This window comes from Pantherophis guttatus, chromosome 5, assembly GCF_059756535.1.
Source record: "Pantherophis guttatus breed Tessera chromosome 5, ASM5975653v1, whole genome shotgun sequence".
NCBI lineage: Eukaryota > Metazoa > Chordata > Lepidosauria > Squamata > Colubridae > Pantherophis > Pantherophis guttatus.
This window is the reverse complement of record NC_142067.1, coordinates 1062170-1086517: the sequence shown is the minus strand read 5'-3', so window position 1 is coordinate 1086517 and position 24348 is coordinate 1062170. Positions and strand designations below refer to the sequence as shown.

The 24348-nt window shown below is 50.1% G+C and overlaps 2 protein-coding genes across 7 annotated transcripts in view; one reads left to right on the top strand and one right to left on the bottom strand.

Moving 5' to 3' along the window:
- NUMA1 (nuclear mitotic apparatus protein 1) overlaps positions 1–5826 on the top strand; it is a 47228-nt gene extending 41402 nt beyond the window's left edge. For all 6 annotated transcript variants that reach the window (XM_060682691.2, XM_060682688.2, XM_087895672.1 and 3 more), the window contains exons 23-26: positions 33–251; positions 2056–2172; positions 3218–3379; positions 4630–5826. In XM_060682691.2, coding sequence (XP_060538674.2) covers positions 33–251; positions 2056–2172; positions 3218–3379; positions 4630–4662 — 531 coding nt within the window. In that variant the 3' untranslated portion in view covers positions 4663–5826. The remainder of the gene's footprint in view (positions 1–32; positions 252–2055; positions 2173–3217; positions 3380–4629) is intronic.
- Positions 5827–7901: 2075 nt separating this feature from the next.
- IL18BP (interleukin 18 binding protein) lies at positions 7902–12909 on the bottom strand. The gene is made up of 6 exons (XM_034435865.3): positions 12818–12909; positions 11767–11829; positions 10819–10878; positions 10260–10389; positions 9277–9458; positions 7902–8658 (listed from the first exon to the last, which is right to left on the bottom strand). Exons 1-5 carry the CDS (start codon positions 12834–12836, stop codon positions 9302–9304), a joined length of 429 nt encoding a protein of 142 aa, XP_034291756.1. The 5' UTR covers positions 12837–12909; the 3' UTR covers positions 7902–8658; positions 9277–9301.
- Between the last annotated feature and the right edge of the window lie 11439 nt (positions 12910–24348).

The window sequence follows — 24348 nt, the reverse complement described above, 5'->3', positions numbered from 1 at the left end:
CCCTGTGTTTTCTCTCTTCCCCCCCCCTCAAGCCCTGTCCACTCCTGACCACCATCACGGATGAAGAGGTGATGACCGGAGACCCCAAGGAGACCCTCCGACGAGCCAGCATGCTGCCCTCCCAGATTGTGGAGGGCCCCAGCACCCGCCGCAGCACGCTGAGTGCCGCCTGGGCGCTGGGAGGGGTCGCCACGCGGCAGCAGCGGAAGCGCCTTTCGGACGAACCCCAGACGGGGCCAGGGACCCCCGAGGTGAGCAACTCCAGGAGGATCTGGGGCCCTGGACCTGCTGACACTGGAAGGCCAACATCTTGCAGGCTGGGGAAGGCGAATGTTGCTGCTGCTCCTCTTCCTCAGCTGTTGAGGGAGTCTGGACCCCCCCTCGGCTGCTGGGGAGGGGCTTTGTGGGCCACAGTGGGCAGTGTCTCCTCAGGCACCAACGCCAGCCTCTTGGGGTCACGGGAGGCCCACGGTGGCTCTTCTTGCTTGGCTCCTTCCTTCAGGGGTTTTTATTCAGCAGGTTCTGGAAGGTTCTGGAGAACCGGTAGCGGAAATTTTGAGTAGTTCAGAGAACCACTCTGGCCCAGAGTGGGGAGGGAATGGGGATTTTGCAATATCCTTCCCCTGCCACGCCCACCAAGCCACACCCACAGAACCGGTAGTAAAAAAATTGGAATTCCACCACTGCCTTCCTTGGTTGTTTCTGTTGTGACCAAGGCCCAAGTAGTGATCACCAAACACAGTTCAGTCCTCAACAAACTTATTTTATTAAAACAGCTGAAAATTAATTCATTCTCAGCTTAGTCCAAAGCAGCGTTCTTCATAACCAGTCCCTCAGCCTTATCACCAACCTTTGATGCCTTTGGCAACCGTCCAAAGGCTTTTCTTGGCAAAACCCCCACAAAGTTCAAGAGACGCTGACAAGAAGCACCGGAATCGACGTGGCTTTTCTACAAAGAACCCAAAGGCTCGTTGCTGCTCTTTTAAGCCTTCTGGGAGGGGCCAATCATCTCCAGGCCTTACTCCTGAGTCGTCCTTTTTGCTTTAGCTGCTCTTGCCTCTGGCAGCTCTTTGCGTGCGTGCACTAAGAACAGGCTCCCCCTGTTCCTCTGCCTCTCTGCTGTCTGCCTCTGGAGGCTCCGGAGTCCGCGCATCGCTCCCAGATGGCCCTGGCCCCATCTCTGCCTCCGACGCAGAGCCCTCGTCCGGGCCTTCCCCAGCCTCCAGGACTGGCCCATGTTCCTCCCCAGTCTCCTCACTGTCCGACTCCGCTGCCAACTCTGCAAGCTGCTAGCGGACCACAACAGTTTCTTAGATTTGTCAGTGTTGGCCAACATGATACAAAAAGGTTGTAGAGACTCTGGAAAGAGTGCAGAGAAGAGCCACAAAGATGAGGAGGGGACGGGAGGCTAAAACCTACAATGAACGGTTGCAGCAACGGGGCATGGCTGGTCCAGTGAAGAGGAGGACCAGGGGAGACAGGAGAGCAGCCTTCTAGGGTCTAAGGCCGTGTTGGGGAACCTGTGGAACGCGTGCCGGAAGCGGCACGCAGAACCATCCCACAAGGGCTCGCTGGCTCCTCCTCCACCTTCCTGTGCACACATGCGCACCGGTCAGCTGGAAATCCGGAAGAGCAGCGTTCCATCGCGCGTGCGTGACCCGGCACCCGAACTTCCGAGTTTACATCACACGACAGCCAGCTGTTTGTCGGGCGTGCATCCGTGCCGGAAATCAGAAGTTCGGGTGCCGGTTCGTGCGTGCGCAGCAGAATGCTGCTCTTCTGGGTTTGGGTGATCCCCCATGCGCGAAGGCCAGCGAGGCCGCACGGTCCAGGCAGGATGGTTTTGCGTGCCATTTCCGGCACACGGTGACGTAAAAGGTTAGCCATGACTGGCCTAGGGTCTTCCGGTTCAGCAGGGGGTTGGACTAGAAGACCTCCAAGGTCCCCTCCGGCTCTGTCATTCTGTACTTAGCTGTCCAGGGCGGGGGGAGGGAGGCTTGTCTCCTCAGCTGAAGCTGTTGCAACTCCGTCTCTCCCCCTCTGCTCTTGTTGTAGGTCAAGAAATCCGCCTGCTTCCCCCGGCCCCAGACCCCCAAAGGGAGGGCCGAGGACCGCAAGCAGGGGCCCCCGGCGGGTGAGAAGAAAAGCAAAGCCCAGGCAGCGGACAAGCAGGTAAGGCCCTCTGGGGGCACCAGGGGACCCCAGACTCCTAAAAGGGTTCCCTCCTCCCCTGATGCTTAGAGCAGGCTCACGTGGCCGGCTGGGGAATTCTGGGAGTTGAAGTCCACCAAAGTTACCAAGGTTGGGGACCCTGGATCAGAGCCTATGAGAAGTACCTGTGGGAGCCCAGAGGGAAAACAAACGGGAGCTACTTTAGTTGTAAAAGCTTTTTAACTTTGCTTTTGACCCACAAACCTAATCCTAACCCAGATTACTTGCCATCAGTTTGTGGCCGGTTCTTAGCGACCACCTAGATAGATGTTCCCCATGACGGTTTGTGCCTAACCTTGTGCCTTCGGGTCTTCCAACGGTCCAGAGAACAGAGCCTGCATCCAGGTCCTGTGTGTGAAGGGGTGGGAAACGTGGCTGGAGCTGAGTTCCACAATGGGGGGGTTTGTCGGTTTAATTGGTTGAAGGTAAGGTCAGCCCCTCACTCTCAAATCCGTGGTTCCCACAGCACACCTAGGATTCAGGAGAAGGGAATCTTTGTAGCTCAGGGTTGGACTGTGGAGTCCTTGATGCTCTCTGAGCCGGGTGGTTTTCTTGCATGACGTTTCCTGACCCAACTAGGCAACCTCATCAGGGCTATGAAGGGAGTGGGGTTCCCTCTCTGCAAGCAAACTATTTGTATATAAACGGAGAGCAAACAACACTCAGGAAGAAAACAGACCAGCTCAGAGAGCACCAAGAACCCCCCCTCCCCCCTCCTCCTCCTCCTCCCTCCCTCCCCTCTCCTCTTCCTCCTCCCTCCCTCCCCCCTCATCTTCCTCCTCCCTCCCTCCCCCCTCCTCCTCCTCCTCCCTCCCTCCCTCCCCTCTCCTCCTCCTCCTCCCTCCCTCCCCCCTCCTCCTCCTCCTCCCTCCCTCCCCTCTCCTCCTCCTCCTCCCTCCCTCCCCTCTCCTCTTCCTCCTCCCTCCCTCCCCCCTCCTCCTCCTCCTCCCTCCCTCCCCCCTCCTCTTCCTCCTCCAATGGGAAACCTATTTTGCTTCCTCCCCAGTCTGAGAGGCGTCACTCACTGGCCTTCAGCATCCTGAACACCCCGAAGAAACTGGGGAACAGCCTCTTGCGCCGTGGGGCCAATCGCAAGGTGACTCCCAAAAACTCCCCGCGGAGCGGCAGCCGGAGGTCTCCAAGGAACGCCACGTCTTCGAAGGGCAAGGTAAGGGGGTGGGAGGGACGGAGGGAGGGAGCCCCAGATCTCCATGCCTGAACCCCACCTGCCCACCCGTCCCCAATACCCTAATCCCAGATCTGAGCGGAAAGTACTTTCCGCTGGATGCTCTACAGAGCCCCGTTTGGGCATGTGTGCACGTGTGTGTGTTCGTTTAATCGACATCCTAATACAGGTAGTCCTCGACTTACGACAGTTCACTTCCCAACCACTCAAAAGTTATGGCAGACTCCCGGGAGGCATTTACGACCCAGATTCTAAGTTACGATGCCCTCATCCCCACCCACAAGCCACGGTCACCTGACCCCCAGCAATTGGCCTGCCTATATGGCCCCTTACAGCGTCCTTCAGTCACATGACTCTGATATATCACCTTTTTTTTTTGTTTTTTTGGCCATAAGCCAGAATTTATTTGCCGTTTCTGGCTTTGCTTCGTGGTCTGTGGAAGGATAATGCCATGAAATCAAATTGTTCACAGGATGAGCTGCTTAAACAACCATGTTTACAGTCATAAGTCGAGGACAGGACCTGTACTGAAAGCAAAAGGGGGGGGCCCTCTCTGTTGGTGTGGAGAAGGATCTTGATGATGGGGGGGGGGCTTAGGAAGGGGAGTCTGCAAGAGAGCCAACAAACCCCAGTTCCCAAACCAGGCTAGGTTTTTTGTTCTCCTCTTCCTCCTCCTCCTGCTCTCAGCTGCCCAAACTGGGCCTCTGGACCGGAGCCGTCCCCTCCCCGTCCCCCCCCTCCCCCACATCGGGTCCTTCTGAGCATCCTTTGCTTCCACAGGTCTCGGGGGTGGCCACACCAGGCAAGTGCGCGCTGGCCCGCTCTGCAGGGTTGCATGCAGCCTTTCCTGTCTGGGTCTAGGGGAGGCACACGCACACGGGGGTCCCCTCACCTTTCCCCCCCTCTCCCACGTGGGGGGGGGAGGCTGGTTTCTGGATGGAAGCACCAGAGTGTGTGTGTGTGTGTGTGTGTGTGCACACGTGTGTGTCAGAGTATCTCACACTCTCCTGACCCACAGTTGGCTGGTTTGCTAACACGAGAGGCTTTCCTGCCCTCGGCTGCCTCCCCAGGCCTTTGTGCTGCTCCCGTCGGGGTGTGTGTGTGTGTGTGTTTGGGGCCGGGTGGGTGGGTGAGCAGTAGGATTTCCCCCATGTTTGCCCAGCTTCTGGTCCCCTCCCTCCTCCCCCCCCCCGCCAGCCCCCCAACTCCTCCTGTCTCTTTCTCTCCTGCAGACCAGCTCCAAGTCCCAGAAGGTGAAGTTCTAGCTCCCTTCGTTTTGGCTGCCGATTCAACCATGTTCCATCTCTTCCCGAAGGAAAGGGAGGAGGGGGCCGCTGCCCCTCTGCCGCTGCCAGCCCCTGCGCCCCCCTGCGTCCTCCCCCCGTGCCTCAAGCAGGCCTAGGAGCCTGGCCTTCTCGCCTCCCTCCCTGTCCCAGCCTGGGTGGAGCAGGGGGGGACCTCCCGTTCACAGCCTCTGTGAGTGTAGGTGCCTTCCTTCCCCCTCTGTTTATCCCCTTTTTCCTCTTCCTCCTTTCTCCCTTTCCCCCTCTGCGCCTCTCCTTTTCCTTCCCTTCCTTTTCTCCTTTCCTCCTTCCTTCCTTCCTTCCTTCCTTCCTTCCTTCCTTCCTTCCTTCCTTCCTTCCTTCCTTCCTTCCTTTTCTCTTCCCTCCCTCCCTTCCTTCCTTCATCTTTCTCCGTTCCCTTCCCCCACTCATTCGGGGCCCTGCGGTTGGCATCCCAAGGCCTTTTGGGGAGGGGGGGGTCTTCTCCCTCCTGCCGATGCCCCCCCCCCTCACAGCCTTTTCCGTTCTGGGTTCCTTGTACTTCTGGGAAGGCTCAATTTCCTTTGGCCAAGAGGTGAGGTGGGTTCCTCCCTTGTGGTCCTGCTTCCTAGCCCTCGGGCCTTCTCGGGGCACCCAGAGATCGTGCCCTGGCAGAGGTTGGGGGGGGGGGCTCTGCCATTCCGTTCGGGGGGGGGGAGGGACAGCTTGGGCACACACGCCTCTCTTTCTGTCACAGCTTTACTTAGCGCCCTTGCTTCGTATCGCAATCTGTAGAGCCTGGGTTGGAGCCGGGGAGGTTTCCAGGTGGGGGTGCCAGAAACTCCCCTGGAGCAGGTAGGCGGTCAGGGTGGGGGTGACCCTGGGTGGCAGATCAGACGGGGTGCACTTCTGCACCAGGCCTGGGCCACAAGCGAGCAGGGCCCAGAAGCCGTGGGGCTGCCCAGGGCTGGCTCTGAACCGGAGACCCCCAATTGGAGGGTGAGAGGGAGACCCTGACGGAGGAAGGCTCCCAGGCTGAGGGGGGGCACCAACTGGGGTCTCCCCTGCTTGCAACCCTCTACTACTCGCCTTTGTAGAGACTTTAGCAGGAAATGTGTCATTTTAAATAATGTTTCTACTTGTAAATAAATGGTATTTTTCTCCCAAGAGTGGTTGGAATGTGGCTTTGCAGTGAGTCTCTGCCTGCCCCCCCTCAGGACAGCCTCAGAATTGTCTTGGGGGACTGGACAGGGCAGCGTAAGGCCGGGCAGGGGGGCCTGGCCAAGGAGCACGTTCTCCTGCCCTTGTGCAGAGTGCAGTCTCCTGACAACCCTCTCAAGAACCTTTCTGGGGTCTTCTGTTAAAGGGGAAATGTCTCCTGTGGGTGAAATCAAAGCTGCAGCAAAAAAGATACTTGATTTAACACATGTAGGACCCAGAGGACTTCCTACAATTGTGCAGAGTTTAGAATGGAATGAAATACAGAATACAAAGCCAAGAATAAAATAAAATGAATAAAGTAGAATAGGAATAGAAATAGAAATAGACTTCTTTATTGGCCAAGTGTTGTCTCTGGTGTAGAAGCTCACAGTGTACATATGAACAGCAAAAAATAGGTCATAGATCATAGTTTACAATCATTAATTCTAAACAAACGATAAGGCAAAGTGTAGGAAAAAAAATTCTTTTACAGCAGGGTGTCCAACATTGGCAGTTTTAAGACCTGTGGACTTCAGTTCCCAGATTTCCCTACCTGGCCAGCATGGCTGCTGGGGAATACTGGGAGCTGAAGTCTGCAGGTCTTAAAGTTGTTGGACAACTTTGATTTACAGGCTCAGAAATGCATCCAGGAACCTCAACTACATAATTGAAGGAACTAAGAGATATTAACACAGCTTATTTAAGAAAGAAATTAAGAAAATCAGTGTTGTTTCACCGGCTTTAAGGCCTTGGTGGAGGGGCCAACTTCCTTCTCAGTGGCTGACCTCCTCTAGGCCTGCCAAGGGACCCCCGAGGGTCTCCCTTTGACTTCTGGGTACAAACAGACCGTATGTTGCACCAAGAGGAGCTCCAGAAGTCAGCGGACTTACAGCAATTTACAAAAATGCCTTTTCCAAAGAGAGAATTCTGGAAAAAAACCTTTTAATGCAAATACTGTGGAATGTTGCATGATACGGGTAGTCCTCAACTTATGACCTACCTGAAAAATGGGACTTACGACCGAGTTCGAGGTTCCTGCAGTCCTCCTTCCCCCATCCTTGTCGTGTTTTTAGGACTGTTGGCAACATCCCACACTCAGTTTTATGACAGTTTTTCCAGAAACCAGGATTTGATTTCCAGTTTTGGCCAAAGAGCAGCCATGGCAAACATCGGATTCACACTTGTGACCACTCTTCAAAAGAACCCCCTAAAATTATGTCAATCACATGACCGACCCGTTTTACAACTCGTAACCATAATAGGCAGGCTTCCTGATGGCCGTATGTCAAGGACCACCTGTAAAGTTTTCTTCAGCCGGCAGAGCTCCCAAGTCCCAGCGGTGGTCCAGGAGATCAGGGGGACCCTGGAGCCCCCCTGGGAAGGAGCCCCGAGGGGCATGGATGGGCAGAGGGTTTTCTCCCTGGGGAAGGCAGCCAGGAAAGGCCCCTCCCCACACTCCAGAACTGCCCTCTCTGCAACCTCTTGAGGGGGTCTCCCTCTTCTCAGACCAGCCAAAGTCCTCAACGTACGACCAGAATACGGCCCAAATTTTCTGCTGCTAAGTGAGACATTGATTAAGCGAATTTTGCCCTATTTTACAACCTGCCTTGCCACGGTTGTTAAATGAGTCACTACCGTTCTTAAATTATTAACCTGGTTGTTAAGTGAATCTGGCTTCCCCCTTGACTTTGCTTGTTAGAAGGTCGCAAAAGGGGATCACGTGACCCTGGGACATTGCGACCGTCATAATTACGGGTCTGAATTTTGATCTCACGACCACAGTGATGCTGCGACGGTTGTAAGTGTGAAAAACGGTCGCAAGTCTCTCTTTTCAGTGCCATTGTAACTTTGAATGGCCACTAAGTGAGCTGTTGTAAGCCGAGGACTACCTGCAGTGCAGGTATGAACACAAGACCCGGGGAAGGGCTGCCGAGGATGCTAAAGTTGCTAGGAAATAGCAGCTGCTTCCTAATTTTGAGCCGCCATTTGGGAAAACCGTTCCACCCCCGTCTTCTCCAGCATGGAAAAACGACCACATCATGGCACTTAGAATTGGGGTTTTTAATGGGTGGTGTGGATCCAGCAGGGGAATTAAGTTTTATCTCAAAGGAAGAGGAAACATTTTACAGAAACGGATGGAGAATTTCCTCCTTTTACAATCTGGGCTTTTCAGGTCTTTGTCACTTTTCTCCTTTGCGTTAAGATGAGGTGGAAGTCCAGGTTCTTTGGGCAGCAGGATTAAACCACGTTTCAAAGTAGACTTTGAATCTTCTGCAGCGTTTCCAGGAATCGGGTCCTCCCAGCTCAGTCACACCTTCGTCCTGGCCATTTATTTATTGATTAAATTTTCATGCTGCCCATCTACCCCATAAGGCGACTTATAGATTACAAAAAGTCAAGTAGAAAAATCATTAAAAATATCCAAACTCTGCAGATTTCAAAAATTCAAAACTCTACAAAAACCCAGGATTCAGAGACGGGCGACAACGGGGCTGAGGTCTTCTGGGCCTGGTTATTTACTTTTCTTCCATGGTTGCTGCAAAATACACTCGTACAAATGCACAAATCGGGGGTTTGGGGAATGGAATGGGGGGGCCCTCTGGTTTGGTGCCAAGGAGTTCTGCGTGAGGATCCTCCATTTAAAATCTTCAAAATAACAAATTTGCTCATTTTTAGATGAGCATTATTCTCCAATATTCTAAGCCAGGAGTCTCCAAATTTGGTGACTTTTAAGACTTGCGGACTTCAACTCCCAGGATTCCCCAGCCAGCTGCGTTCCCTAGTTGGGTCATGAAACGCCTGCAAGAAAACAACCAAACTCAGAGAGCACCAAGGACCCCACAGTCTTCTTCCTCCTCCTCCCTGCAAACCCCATTCCCTTCCTGATGATGCTCCCTTGTTGAGTATTGAAACGTCTGGAAGGAAACCACCAAGCTCAGAGACCACCTAGGACCCCCAACCGGGTCAACCCCGAGCTACAGACATTTTAGCAGATCCTGGAATCCCAGTGAGAGGACAGAGCGGGCAGGAGTAGCTTAGATAGGAGATAAATGGGGGAGGCATTCTATAACTGTGCTATGGCACTGGGGTCATTGTAAGTTGTTGGGTTGCTTTGTGCCCTCCAGTCCTGGGGAGCCTGGTTCTCATCACCTCGGAGGGAAACGTTGGCTCCTAGTGAAGATCCTCTTTGGCCCAGAGGCTCATTTGATGGAAAGAGCAAGATGGAGTCCCACCATCAAGGTCAAGGAATCTGCATCTTCACAGCCCTTGTATTGGTGCCCTGCGTTGGCCACTTTTTTGGACCCGTGCATTGGGCCGATGAATTCACCATAACCGGATCCCAATGGGATCCTCGACCTTCAGATGCCACCTGCCCCTCAGGTGAGCCATGAAATGTGCTCAGTTGATGTTCCTCACCTGGGGGCCCTCTCACTTGGCCAGCTCAACTTTTGCAGCTTTTTGGATTTGAACGGTCCCACTGGATGGTCTTCTGAAATACGCCGGAGGGGTCAGTGATGAAGCAATCGAATCTGGTGCGGAGGTGCTGTGCCATCAACGGGGAGAAGATCAGCTTCCGGGTCAGCTTGCTGCCTTTCTCTCTGTGGACAAGGAGCAGAAGAGACGCTGAAGAAGAAGAAGAACAGAGACAGCCACCACGAACCTTCCTGGGGGCTGAAGTGGCTTCTTCCCTGAGTCCTAGCTGGCCACCCGACTCCTTGCCTGGTCCTTGGCTCCCTCCAGAAGTGCTAGGCCCAGATCTTCCCCACACTTGCTTTCTCTTCCCACCACTGTGGACCTCAGCTGTTTCAGAATCAGAGCTGGAAGGGACCTTGGAGGTCTTCCAGTCCAACCCCCTGGTCTAGCAGGAGATCCTATAACATTCCAGACAAGTGGCTGTCCAATCTCTTCTCAAAAACCTCCAGTGATGGAGCACCCACAACTTCTGGTGGCAAGTGGTTCCACTGGTTAATTGTTTTAACTGTCAGGAAATTTCTCCTTAGTTCTAAGTTGCTTTTCTCCTTGATGAGTTTCCATCCATTGCTTCTTGTCCTGCCTTCAGGTGCTTTGGAGAATAGCTTGACCCTCCCCTCCTCTTCTTTGTGGCAGCCCCTCAAATACTGGAAGAGTGCTATAATGTCCCCCCTGGTCCTTTTCATTACAATGGCCATTCCCAGTTCTTACAACCGTTTTTCATATGTCCAGGCCTTTAATCATCCTTGTTGCTCTTTGAACATTTTCCAAAGTCTCAACATCTTTTTTGTAACGTGGTGACCAAAACTGGATGCAGGATTCCAGGTGTGGCCTTACTAAGGCTTCATAAAGCGGTACTGATAACTTTTTTCCTATGTAGAAGTTTAACCCAGGACTGATCCTGCCTCTCCTGGACCTCCTCTACTCACTCGGTGGCTTCCTCCTTCACTGTTCCGTTTGGGTACAGCTGGTCCACAAAAGTGCCATTTGCCAGCCAGTACATGATGCCGCTCTCTGGGTGGACGGTTCTGCCCACGCAGGAGACCTGAACCTTCTGTCCTGAGAGCCACAAGGAAAAACGAAATATTGTTCACCCGTGGAGGAATGGCAGGTGCCCCCTTGGCCTCCTCCCTCTGCCCACCACCCTCGATAGGGAGAAGGGGGCACCCACAATCCCTCCCACGGATGTTCTCCCAGCCACTCCACTAAGAGGCTTCCTGTGGATCTCACTGTACAGGTAGTCCTCGACTTGGGACCACAATTGAGCCCCCAAATCCTGTTGTTAAGTGAGACGTTAAGTCAGTTTTGCCCCATTGTGCAACCTTTCTTGCTTCAGATGTTGTTAAGTGAATTTGGCTTCCCCATTGACTTCGCTCATCAGAAGGTCGCAAAAAGGGATCACGTGACCCCAAGACACTGCGACCATCATAAGTATGATACTCATCCACTCCCCCCTGCCCCCCCCTCCAGATACCTGGCGGGACCTACCGATGGAGGGCTGGGGCTGGAGCAGGGAGGTGATTTGCGACTCCTCCTTTGCTGCTGGAGCTGAAAAGAGAGCAGGTAGGTTGGGGTGGGTGGGTGGGCGGGTGGGACAACAGCTGCACACCCAGCCCTGGTTCCCCTTTCCAGGGTCTTTGGAAGTGGGGGGATCTGCATTCATCTTTGTGCATGAGTTCTGCAATGGGTAGTCAATAAATTTAATAAAATAAAATAAAATAATATATAAAATAAAATAATTAAAAATAATAAAATATGTAAAATAAAATAAAATGTAAAATAATAAGTATAAATATAATAAAAATTAAATTAAAGTTAAAAAAAATAAAATAGGACTCTGGAAACCAGAATCCGGAGGAGGCTGGGAGCCCCTTTTCTGACTAACCAACTTTATGGAAAAGCAGGTGCTTTTGTCAGCTGCAGCTCATTCAGCAGAAGCCTGGAGGGGCTGGACTGATGGAGGATTTGCACTCTGAACCTCCTATAAACGGCCATCTCCCCCTCCCTCTATTTCCATCCTAGATCGGTCTCGGCCACTCTCCTCCGGCCCCCCGGGCCCTCTCTCACCCCACTCTCTCTGCTGTGGGGCTGCACAGAAGCCAAGCTCAGCTCCTTGCCTTGATAAAGATTAGGGTTATGGGCAGGATTCGTGAGGGGGTGGGCAGTAGCTCTTCCACTGATGTAATAGAAACATGAATAGCACCCATCGTCATTGACAAAATCGCCATCGGTCAATTGCAGAAGGCAGCTTCACTCAGGAGAGCTGGCCTCCTGCCACGAGGCCTTTTACACCCTCAAGCAGCCACATCTGCCTATCACAGGTCCTTGGGGAGGACTCAGACAGGTGGTAAAAAGAGGCCAGATCCAGTGTGAACATCTGGCTGTGCGACCAATCACAAGAATACAATGCAGTGCAGTGCCACCCCGTAGCCCTACCTTGGATGGAGGGGGACACACTGAGCAGAACCAACAGCAGGCAGCCAGTGAGGGTCCGAGCATCTGGAAAGAGAAGAGGGGGGAGATCAGTGGGGCCCCTGGCTTCTTTGGGAAGTGGAGCAAGGGGCCCCTTCCCAGCCTTGACAATTAAATTCAATGGTGAAAAATGTAAGGTTTAGGCAAGAAGAGCCAGAATTGAAGTCCACAAGTCACAGAGGGGCTTCCCCACCTCTGCCATGCGTATCGTTTAGAGTTGGACAGCTTTATAAATGTGCTAAAATAATGAAACCCCCAGTCAGGCTGCACTGGATGTCCGTTCTCTTTTTCAAGAGAGGCAATAAAAAAAGAGGAAACAAAAGGAGTAGAACAGATTGTCTCCAGCATCTCACAGCCAGATAAGCAGGGCTTAACACCAGACAAACTTTCAAGCAGAAAAGACCATCCTAATAAGGGAACTAGCAAGGAGAAAACCCCACAAACTCCCATCAAAACTGACAGGGCAAACCGCTGGTACAGAAACAGGGAGCAGAACACACACACACTCCATAATTCTGATGGTGTAACCTAGTCAGGTAATGAAAGGTCTGCAAGCAAACAGCCCAGCTCAGAGAGAACCAAGGATCCCCCAGCTATCAAATGTCTTCAAAGTTTTCCCAAAACAGTTTGCACAATAATTCCATTAAAGAAGAAGCGAGTAATTAAATTCAATATATAAACACCCCCTCATCCATCCCACTTTTCTTTATGTTGGGGAATTTATACTGCCGCCTATTCGACCGCTGCGGCTGGAGGCGCTTCCCTGGCGTCCGCCTGGCTCTTCCTCCCCCCCATTTGGCCCAGGGCTCGCCTGCGCCTCTAGCCTCGCCCGTCGCCCTTGAAAGCCGGCAGCGTCCCCGGGGAGGCGGCTTCCGCTGGCGGCCGGCTGGAGAAGGGGGCTGTGGGCGGCTGGCTCTGCTCCCCCTCCCTCCCGCCCCCCAGCCCGGAGCAGCCCCTCAGGGCCAGGCCGCCTGGCGTCCCGAGCCTGGCTCCTGCGGGGGCGGCCGGCGCTTACCTGGGGCCGAAGGGGGCATGGCTGGTCCTTCCTCGCTCGGGGCAGGGCTGGCTGATGTGGCGGAGGCAGAAGCGGCGCTTTATAGCCTGATTTGGAAATCAAATCAGCACTTTTTTTTTTCTGCTTTCGGGTGACTCAGCCACCCACCCGCAACTCCCCCCCCCCCTGGCCGCAATGGGAAAAAACGCCCCAGGCCAGCCAGCCAGCCCTGCCCCAGCCCGGAGCTTTGGGGAAGAAAGACCCCCGACTCCGTTTGCTCCTTTTCCTACGGGGCCAACTCAAGGCTGCCTCTTCCCAGGCAAAATAGCCAGAGCAATCGCCCTTAAAGATTTATATGCCGCTTTCCAGCCCTCTCCAAGCGCTTTACAGGCTCAGCCTCTGGCCCCCAACAATTGGACCCACCTCGGAAGGATGGAAGGCTGAGTCAACCTCAAAGTACAAGGCTTTCCCTCTGTCCGTGCCCCCCTCCCCCTGATCCGGCCGTCAGTGTCCATTGGCACCTCAGTTCGATGTTTTGGGAGCCGCTTTGAGTATAGGTGCCTCTCCAAGAGGTTTGGCATTCGTTCCCAGCCCTGGCATCCTTGTGGCAGTGAATCTGGCCGCTTGGCACCTCTGCTTCCTCTCAATGTCCTCCCTCCTCTCCCCCCCTCTTCTTTTTCACCATCTGTACTACTTCCCTAACTTCCTCTGCCCCCTCCCTCCGTTCATGGCAGGATGCCAGCAAGCAAAATGACAGAGCTGGCATGTAACCTCTCACCCCTTTTCCTGTCCCACGTGGTAGCCAAAGACAGGAGCCGCCACACCTGGTGAAAAGGTGCCCAGCACGTATCCTGCTTGCTGCAGGTGCCAAACAGGCCCCAGGAACCAGGCAGAAGAAGTCAGTGGTGGGTTCCTGAATCTGCCCCTCGGAAGTGCCCCAGAGGAGGGCAGGAATGGCCATTTGGTGCCCCCTCAAGTATGGTGTCCTTTTCATCTATCATCTCTATCTATCTATGTATCTATTACTGTCTACTGTCTATTATCTATCTTCTATCTATCTATCATCATTTATGTATCTATTATCTATTCTCTGCCTACTGTCTATTATCTATCTTCTATCTATCTATCATCCATCTATCCATCTATCTATCTATCTATCTATCTACTGTATTATCTACTTATTATCTATCTCTACCTATCTATCATTTATGTATCTATTATCTGTCTACTGTCTATTATCTCTGTCTATCATTTATGTATCTATCATTTATGTATCTATTATTTATTTTATTTATTTATTTTATTTTATTAAATTTATATACCTCCCTACTCCCGAAGGACTCAGGGCAGTGAAATTATCTGTCTACTGTCTATTATCTATCTTCTATCTATCTATCTATCAATCTATCAATTTATCTACCTCTCTAATTTAAATGCTGTTCATCTAATGCTTCCAGCACCTCTGAGAAACTTATGTTAAGAAAAAACAAACATACAATGATTATCAATATAAAAATGGATTAAAATTAAAGCAAAGTTAAAAAAAACAACCATGACTTTGGAAGAGAGAGGAGGGGGAGGTGCCTTCTCTGTTAGTGCACCCACCACCTCCAGCCAGCAGCTCTTCCTGTGCCAGCCAGTCAGCTGAGTCAGGTTTTAAGGCTTTTCCTGAAGGCTGAAAGAGGACCTCACCTGGGGGTGTGTGGCAAGACGTTCCAGAGGTCGGGGCTGTGGCAGAAAAAGGCCTGGACCCCACCAGCCGAAGATCCTTGGCGGGTGGGGTCTGGGATAGACCCTTTTGCCAACAGAAGTGGGGTGGGTCAATCCCATTGGGGAAAGAGGGCTCCTCAGATTTCCTAGAATCCGGTGTCTAGTTCTGGTCAGCACGGATAAAAAAAGGTGTGGAGACGGTAGAAAAAGTGCAGAGAAGAGCAACCAGGATGATTAGGGCACTGGAGGCTCAAACATAGGAAGAGCAGCTGCAGGAACTGGGCATGGCCAGTCTGGTGAAAAGAAGGATTTGGAGTGACAGGATAGCAGTCTTCCAATATTTGAGGAGCTGCCCCATAGAAGAGGAAGTCAAGATATTCTCCAAAGCACATGAAAGCAGGAGAAGAAGCAACAGATGGAAACTCATCAAGGAGAGAAGCAACCTGGAATTGAGGAGAAACTTCCTGAGAGGGAGGACAATTTAGCAAAGGGGTCTGGATGAAGGGCGGACCCTTGACCCAGCAGCCCAAATACCCTTCCCCCCAACTCAAAGGCTGCCACTGAGTGGGTTTCTAGCCCTCTTTGAGGCAATGCACAGGATGAGAACCAGCTCAGGGCCCTCCCTTTGTCCTTCCAGTGTCCCAACATGGAAACAATCCCCAGTTCACGGAATTACGCTCTGTGCCATTACGCTCCGGTCTGATTCACATCACGCACCGTCGCAGCTCATCAGCCCTGACGGGAAAACAGCCCTGCCCTCCGTCCTGTCCACTCCCTTGGTGGAGTGTGTGTCACGGTTTGGATTAAAGGGACTGAATTCCCGGCCTTCAGGCCTCCTGCCAGGTAGATGGGAAACACCAAGGTCTGCAAGGCCAAAGGAAACAAGACCCACCTGGGTTACGGGAAAGGCGCCCATTGCCAGAAACTGGAGGGGAAAGTCTGCCAGCTGGATTTGCACCTGGAGAAATGAAGGTGGAAGGGCTCCAAGAGGACTCCTCCTCCTCCTCCTCCTCCTCCTCCTCCTCTCACCTCCTCCTCCTCCTCCTCCTCCTCCTCCTCCTCTCACCTCCTCGCAGCCTCCAGTTTTGGTCACCACATTACAGAAAAAATGTTGAGACTTTGGAGAAAGTGCAGAGAAGAGCGACTAAGATGATTAAAGGCCTGGAGACAAAGACTTTTCAAGAACAGTAGCAGGAACTGGGCACGGCCAGTCTAGAGAAAAGGAGGACTAGTGGGGACAGGGCAGCAGTTGCCCCAAAGAAGACAAGGGCTAAGTTATATACCAAAGCCCCTGAAGGGCAGGGCAAGAAGCAACGGATGGAAGCTAATCAAGGAGAGAAGCAACCTGGAACTAAGCAGAAATTTCCTGACAGTGAGAACAATTAACCGATGGAACGGCTTGCCACAAGAAAGTTGTGGGTGCTCCATCACTGGAGGTTTTTAACAGTCACTTGTCTGAAATGGGATAGGGTCTCCTGCTCGAGCAGGGGGCTGGACTAGAAGACCTCCAAAGTCCCTTCCAGCTCTATTCTGATTCCGATCCTGATTCCCCTGAGCTCTGTTTTTGCAGGTGCCTTCCTCTTCCCTGCGTCCTTCCCACCAGGCTGTGGGTGCCAATTCTCTCCCCAGGACAAAAGAAAGAGGAGGTTATTGTTCTCGGAGCAGGGGCATCCCACCCACCCATTTCCGAGGGGCGGGAGCTGAAGCCAGAGGCTGAATTAGCCCATTTTCTATTGAATTACAGTTGTTCTTTCACTTACAACCACAAGAAGCCCTAAAGTTCCATTGCTAAGCAGTACAGCTGTTAAGTGAATCAGGCCTGATTTTATCACCCTTCCTGCCATGGTTGTTAAGTGAATCACATGGTCATTAAACAACTTCAGCTCCCTCCCTTGACTTTGCTTGTCGGAAACCGGCTGGGAAGGTCACAGAGGGAGGTCACGTGACCCCAGGATCCTACAACTGTCCTAAATACATGTCATTGCCAAGCGCCTAAATTTTGATCACGTGGCCACGAGGAGGTTCCAGTCGTCGTAAGTGTGAGGATTGGCAGTAAATCATTTTTTTTCCAGTGCCACTGTGACTTTGAATGGTATAAACATGTTTTGTTTTGCTCTGGGCACATAAAAGATATCATTTCGTCCTTCTGATCAGGGGTCTCCAGCCTTGGTCACTTTAAGACTTGTGCAACTCCCAGAGTTCCTCAGCCAGCAAAGCTGGGGAACTCTGGGAGTTGAAGTCCACAAGTCTTAAAGTGGCCAAGGTTGGAGACCCCTGCTTCTGATGGACCCCAGTTATTATGATTTGGTGTAGAACTGGCATTGCCGGGCTGCCAAACTCCAGATGACCACAAAGTGGCAGTCAAGAGAGTGTCAGCAGATATTTGCGGCTTGGATCTTCAGGTAGAGAAGGTTTGCCAAGGGAGTCTCTATGTTTTCTTGGGTTCTCAGTTAGAGGGATCTGTTTCCTGCTGATGGGCCAGTTGCTTCAACAGAAGGCACTGCTTTCTTTCCAGGAATTAATTATTTGTATTTTCCAAAGTGATCGGATTTCTCTTTTCAGGAAAAACACCAGTCTTTCTTCTGCTTTTCGTTTCAGAAATGGCTCAAACAGGGAGAAGGCAGGACTGAGTCACCCCGGCAGGAGAAGGGATCTTTGAGGTCATCTAGTGACTACCTTTGCCTGATGCAGATGACCTTATTACATCCTGGACAAATGGCTGTCCGGGTCTGTTCTTCTAAACCTCCAGCGATGGGGCACCCACAACTTCTGGTGGCAAGCTGTTCCACTGGTTAATTGTTCTCACTGCTAAGAAGTTTCTCCTTAGTTCCAGGTTGTTTCTCTCCTGGATGAGTTTCCATCCGTTGCTTCTTGTCCTGCCTTCGGGTGCTTTGGAGAATAGCTGGACTCCCTCTTCTTTGGGGCAGCCCCTCCAAAATTGGAAGATGCTTTCATGTCACCCCCTAAGCCTTCTCTTCATTAGGCTAAACATACCCAGCTCCCTCAACTGTTCATCACCTGGTTTAGCCTTCAGACCCCTTCTCATCTTTGTGGCTCATCTCTGCACACCTTCTAGGGTCTCAGGATTCTTATTTATTTTTTCCTAGGTGCTCTCTGAGCTTCGTAATTTTCTTGCAAATGTTTTATTACCCAACTAGAGAACATTATCAGCGCTAATGATGATAATTTATTTATTTATTTATTTATTTATTTATTGGTCTGATTTATATGCCGCCCTTCTCCGGAGACTCAGGGCGGCTTACAATGCGTTAAGCAATAGGCTTCATACTTTTGTATACACCTGTTTAGTAGGGCTTTTGCCCCCCCCCCTTAAGTGGTGTTCTTTTTTATACAAAGTCAGCTTATTGCCCCCACAATCCGGATCCTCATTTTACCTACCTCGGAAGGATGGAAGGCTGAGTCAACCTTGAGCCTGGTGAGATTTGAACTTGCAGTAATTGCAGGCAGCTGGCTTTTAACAGTACTTCAGCCACTGCGCCACCAAGGCTCCTTAATGATACTGTAGCATTGATGAGTTTACCTAGTTGGGTCATGAAACGTCTGCAAGGAAACCACCCAGCTCAGAGAGTTCCAAGTCTGAGCTACAAATATTAGCTATTTATTTATTACTTTTATTAAATTTATATGCTGCTCACCTCACTCTCACGAGACACTGGGTGGCTTACAAGAAATACCATTGATGAGATTGAGGTCATGGAAAACATGATCTAGAGATTTGCTCAGCAGGCTTTTATGACACTAACATGTGCTGCAAAGGTCAAATAAACCCACAATTTTTTTGTGAGGCTTTGACTGCTGATGTTTTTTTCCAGTTACCTTAGTCTTCTTTTAAAATTAATTCTCTCTTTAATATGCCCATAGAAAGCCAACGGATGACAATAAATGTTCACTCATTCTGAGAATGTTTCATATTAGCATAGCGAGAAGAGAGGTGCAAATCATTCTTCCTTTTGAGTCAATTAATTTCTGCTCAGATCAGACCGAGGTTTTTTGCTTACTCAACTTCTTCTTAAATAAGCCCCTTCTTAAGCTTAAAAGGAAAGTGAGAAGAAAACAGATCATCTGCGTAAATCTCGCTCTGTTCTAAGAACCTGTAGGAAGTTAGCCCACATCCCTCTCCTAGGAAAATGAAATATTCTAGGAAATATTAAAATAGCAGAATATTATATTTCCCTGGATGAGAAATGGAGAAATATGTTTTTTTAGACAGGAAGCAGATACACTCTTAATAGCCCACATCCTCCTCAATAGCACACAGCAGATGTCAGCACTTAAGAGATAAAGAGATAGCTAGCTCTATTCATAAGCAAATGCCCTCATCCAAAATCCAACAAAGGTAGGATTAGCCCTCTACCCATCTAACAACAGCACTCACCACATGGCACTTGGGGAGATTACATCACCCAGCAAGGCTCAACCAAGCCTGGGACTCAAAAGACAACCTACAAAGTTACCCCTGCATGGCCCCATGGGAGTCTGACAACCAATCAGAATACAAGGTCAAATTCAAAGCCCAACAGAGGGTTTAAATCTCTCTCACCCGTGTGCTTTTTTTGCCCAGGACCTCAAACCACGTGGTCCTGTCCAGCATTAAAAACCATCTTTCTGATCAGCCACCATGTTTCCAGTGTCTTTCTCCCTACTCAGAACTGAACCCAGATGGACATTTCCTCCAACAAACCGATGGATCGAAGCTGTTCTGGGTATTGCTGAATCATAGAGTTGAAAGGGACCCAAAGGTCATCTAGTCCAGCCCATTGTGATGCGCAAGACAGCCCAATTCAACCATCCGTGAGAGGTGGGACCGTTTGAAGTTACACAGGCCCTGTTTTTCACACTTATGACCATTGCAGCACCCTTGCGGTCACGTGATTAAAATTCAGAGGCTTAGCAACTGGCAGGTACTTCTGACGGTTGCAGTGTCCCCGGGGGCCACGTCATCCCCTTTTGCGACCTTCAGACAAGTGAAGTCAATGGGGAAGCCAGATTCACTTTACAACCATGTTACTCACTTAATAACCACAGCGATTCACTTACAGCCATGGGCAGAAAGGAGGAGGACAGTGGGGTGCTCTCTGAGCTTGGTGGTTTTCTTTTTTTTAAGTTTTTTATTAATAATACAAAATTAAAAAAAACATTGGACATAGATATGACATCACTGGTTCCAAACATTTTCTGTCCCTTTACAATAATATTAGTACTCATATAAACATATAGTTCTTTAGCTTTGTTCATTATTTAAGCATAATATGATATGATATTAATACTTTTCCCCTTATTTCTGTATATTTATCTCTTATACATTTATCTATAATAACATCTATATTTTTGTTCTGACACTATACATTTGTCTTGGCTACCCTCTTGTTATCTATACAATTATAAAATTGTTCCCAGATTTTGTAGTACTTAGTTTCGCTTTTATTCTTGAGTTTCAAAGTGAGTCTGTCCATTTCTGTGCAGTTAAAGATTTTCAGTAATATTTCCTCTTCAGTTGGAATATCTTTCTCTTTCCATTTTTGAGCAAAGGCTCTTCATGCCACTGTGAGTATATGCAGTAATAAATAATTTGTATCTTTCTTATATTTTCTTTCTATAATTCCCAGTAAGAAACATTTGTTGACAAAATTTCTTCCCGCCGGTTCTTTAGTAAATTCCAAAATTTTTGCGCTTTTGGGTAGCTTGGTGGTTTTCTTGCAGGCATTTCATGCTCTAATTTATGAAGACCAACTGGCAGTTAGGAGACATAATGAAAACCCCTTGATTGCACAACCTGTGGACAGAGTCAACCATGCCTCCAACTGGGGAACTGAGAACATCCTAGGCCAAACCAAGACCAAAAACGCAAGAGTATTTCTGGAAGCCTACCACTCAAGCACATCGGCCATAAACCAGCAGGTAGAAATAAACATCTAGAAATAAGCCCGGCAGGAACTGGGTGTGTCTAATTTAAGGAAAAGAAGGACATGATAGCAGTCTTCCAATCTTGGGTGGGTGGGGGCAGCCACAAAGAAGAGGGAGGGGGTCAGTTTATTCTCCAATGCACCAGAAGGCAGCTGATGGAAACTGATCAAGCAGAGAAGCAACCTGGACCTAAGGAGAAATTAACAGAACGATTAATCAGTGGAATGGCTTGCCTTGCAGAAGTGGTGGGTGCTGGAGGTTTTTAAGAAGAGATTGGATAGCCATTAGTCTGAAATGGTCTGGGGTCTCCTGCCTGGGCAGGGGGTTGGCTTAGAAGACCTCTGAGGTCCCTTCCAATTCTGTTCTTCTGACTTCTCTTTCCTAGAGTAAGCCATGCCTACCGTATCTTTTCCGAGAAGTACCACCAGAACAGAGACCATCAATGCTCTGGCAATTGGGAGCCTGTTGTTGGCCCTTTGGTGCAGCCTGGGGGCAATCCGGGAGGGGAGGGTCCTGAATGGAGGTTCTGCCTTGACCTCTTCCTGACTTTTCCTTCTCAGCTGGGAATTCCTTTCGCTTGGTTGAGCCAGGCAACACAGACCGTTTCAGTTTCATAACAGCTCATCGCATGGTTGTGTGTGTGTTTGTGTGTTGTCATTCACTCAGTTTTGGAGAAGTCATATTCACATGTTCCGGCCCACTTGAGTTGTAATTTTCTAGAGCGGAAACACATTCACTCCACACAAAACAGTCCACCCAATTCATCCTCTTAAAGTTCAAACCACTAACATTAAAAATAAATAGTGCTGGTTGCCTTGACTGCTCGTAACGCACTTCCAGCGCGTGTCAATAATCAGCCACGCTGTCCTTCCGCTGATTCTGCGTAGCAAGCAGCTCTTCCCTTCCCTTGTGGTTTTCCCACCAAACATTTTCTTGGTAGATGTCTAAGGAGTTTCTCAATCCTCCAGGTCATCGTTGTCCCAATGGTGTTTTTTCCAGAAGGCAACTGGATTTTCTTGGGGTTTTTTTTTTGAAAACATTTTGCTTCTCATCCAAGAAGCTTCTTCAGTTCTAACTGTTCTGTCCTTTCAGCAGTTCCAAGAAGGCTCCACACCAATTGGCAATATTCAGGTGACCCTGAGGGCAAGAGGCCTCAAGGACTCTCAGAAAGAGCGCTAACGACCAGAGGAGCATAAATCCTTCCATCCTCCACCCTTCAGTCAGAACCGAAGAAGCTTCTTGGATGAAGTTTCTGGTCCTTATTTCCTTTGGGGCTGTTTGGGAAGGAGCCCTCTGCCCCGTGGCTCTGGGAGGCAAGGAAAGCCAGGCTTGGCTGCCTTTTTATGATTTGGTTATGGAGTTTATGGGCTGAGGAGAGCATCTGTCCATCCATCAGTTCATCCATCCATCCATCCATCCACCCATCCATCTCTCCATTCATTCATCCCATCCATCCATCCATCCCATCTGTCTTTCCCTCCCTCCCTATTTATGTATGTCTATAAACACCCTGAGTTTATTGCTCTCTGTGCACATATGAACACAAAGACAGGTGCGCATAAACTCCTTGCCACCCCCTGCCTGTCTCCATCGTGCCAGACGTCCTGCTCCCACCACTTCAGAAGGCGCCCAGCCTCCCTGCCCGGAGCCTCCGCCTCTTCCTTCTCCTTCTTCGGGAGCCGAGAGGGAGGGAGGGAGGGGGGGGGCACAGCAGACACTCCCCACCGTATTAGAAAAGCAGGCATGCTCTCTGCCTTCAAGGGGCCTAGTGGTTGGCTCTAGGGGCGCATTTTCAGTAGAGGAAGGTTGCCGGCTACAGTGGGAAGTTTGTGAATCAGTGCTTTTCCTGAAACGGCCCATGGAGAGGAGTGAGCCAATCCTCATCGTGTGCAAACAGGCAGAGAGGATTTGAGGCCCCCAGGCAGGCGCCTTCCGGGACTACAACTCCCAGCCAGTCCCAACCCCGATGCTGCCACTAGAATGGAGATGTCGGAACTCAGAACGGGAGCAGGCTGCCTTCTGGGAGACACAATTTTGGCTGAGATCTCCATAGAACAGCTACACGTGGATTCTGGCCCTACCTTACAGGGAGGTTTTAAGACTAAAGAAGAGAGGAGAAAGCTGCCTGGCTCTGTTCCTTGTTGGGAGGCTCACCGGACAGGAAGTCTGTACAGGGGGTCCTCAACTTGTGACCGTTTAACAACGGTTTAAAAGTTACAACAGCCTCAGAAAAAGTGAGTTATGACCTGTCCTCGCACTTACGACCGTTTCATCACCCACATGGTCACATGGTTGCAGTTTAGGCATTTACAACCGACTGCCGTATCTTGCAGTGATCCGATTGCGGTTTGCAATATTCCCAACCAGTTCAGGATAACATCAATTGCAACAGCTGGATTGACTTAACGTCCGGCTGATTCGTTTAACTGCCATGGTGAAATGGTAATAACATCGAGTCCGGTTATGTGATGACTCTTAACAACCACGTTGCTTAGGGACCAAAATTGTGGTCCCAATTTGAGGGCTACCTGTAAGAATAACAACCTCAAGACAAAGTGCCAAAAATGGACGAAATTTTCTCTTTTTTCCCCATAAACGGAAAAAAGATGACGGCTTCCAAGGATTCCTTGCAAAGTCCCAAATTCTTCCACTAGGAATCAGTGTATTAATCTGGGTCAATGTTTAAAATGCAGCAAGTGAAGTATTGCCCTATAAAATGTAGACAATCCTGTTCCACAACTTTTCTCTCCAGGGTAATTAAAGCACAAAAACTGGGGGAAAAAAAAACCTCTGTAAGATATAGGTAGTCCTCAACTTACAACCATAACGGAGCCCAAAATTTGTGGCTAAACAAGGCGGTTGCTTGAGTTGTGCCCCATTTTATGACCTTTCTTGCCACAGTTGTTAAGGGAATCGTTGTTAAGTTAGTCACATGGCTGTTAAGCAAATCTGGCTTCCCCATTGACTTTGGTCATAAAAGGGGATCACATGACCCCAGGACACCGCAACTGTCGTAAGTATGATCCAGTTGCCAAGCGGCTGAATTTGGATCCGATGACCACGAGAACGTGGCAACGTTGTGTGAAAAATGGCCCAAAGTCCCTGTTTCAATGCTGTTGTAACTTTGGTCACTAAATGAACTGTTATAAGTCGAGGTTTACAAGAAAAAGGAAGGAAGGAAGGAAAAGAATTCTCCAAAGCCCAACCCCCTCCCCCCAAGCAGGACAACTGGCTCATACTTATGACGGTTGCAGTGTCCTGGGGTCATGTGATCCCCTTTTATGACCAGCAGAGTCAATGGGGAAGCCAGATTCGCTTAATAGCTGTGGGACAAGAAGCAACAGGTGGAAACTAATCCAGGAGAGAAGCAACCTGGAATGAAGGAGAAATTTCCTGCCAGGGAGGACAATTCACCAGTGCTTGCCTCCAGTTGTTTGAATGCTCCACCACTGGAAGATTTTAAGAAGAGATTGGACAACCATCTGTCTGAAATGGTACAGGGTTTCCTGCCTCAGCAGGGGGTTGGACTAGATGACTTCCAATGTCCCTTCCAACTGTTCTATTTCTATTTCGAAAGAGAGAAAGAGAGAGAAAGGAAAGAGAGAGAGAGAAAAGAAATAGAAAGGAAAGAGAGAAAGGAGAGAAAGAAAAAATAAAGAGAGAGAGAAAGGAAAGAAAGAAAGAAAGAAACCGTTCCAATATATGGTTCAGGCAGAAGGATCAGGCTAAGGGTCTAAAAAGGACTGTTGAAAAACAAAGGCAATTTTAATTTTCATGGTTTTTTTTTTTGGCAAGAGAGATCTGGCAATCAAAATTGCCCTCCCCCCCAAAAGCTCTCCAGATCCCCCCTCCTTCTCCCCTATGTTCACCACTGGGACACCCCACCCACCCCCGCCATGGGGGCTTCTCACAGAAGA

Coding starts and splice junctions, on each gene's coding strand:
- IL18BP (XM_034435865.3), bottom strand. Junction 10,879..11,766: donor TGTGTCCCCCTCCATCCAAG/GTAGGGCTACGG, acceptor CTCTCTTTTCAG/CTCCAGCAGCAAAGGAGGAG. Junction 10,390..10,818: donor CCAGCCCCAGCCCTCCATCG/GTAGGTCCCGCC, acceptor TGTGGCTCTCAG/GACAGAAGGTTCAGGTCTCC.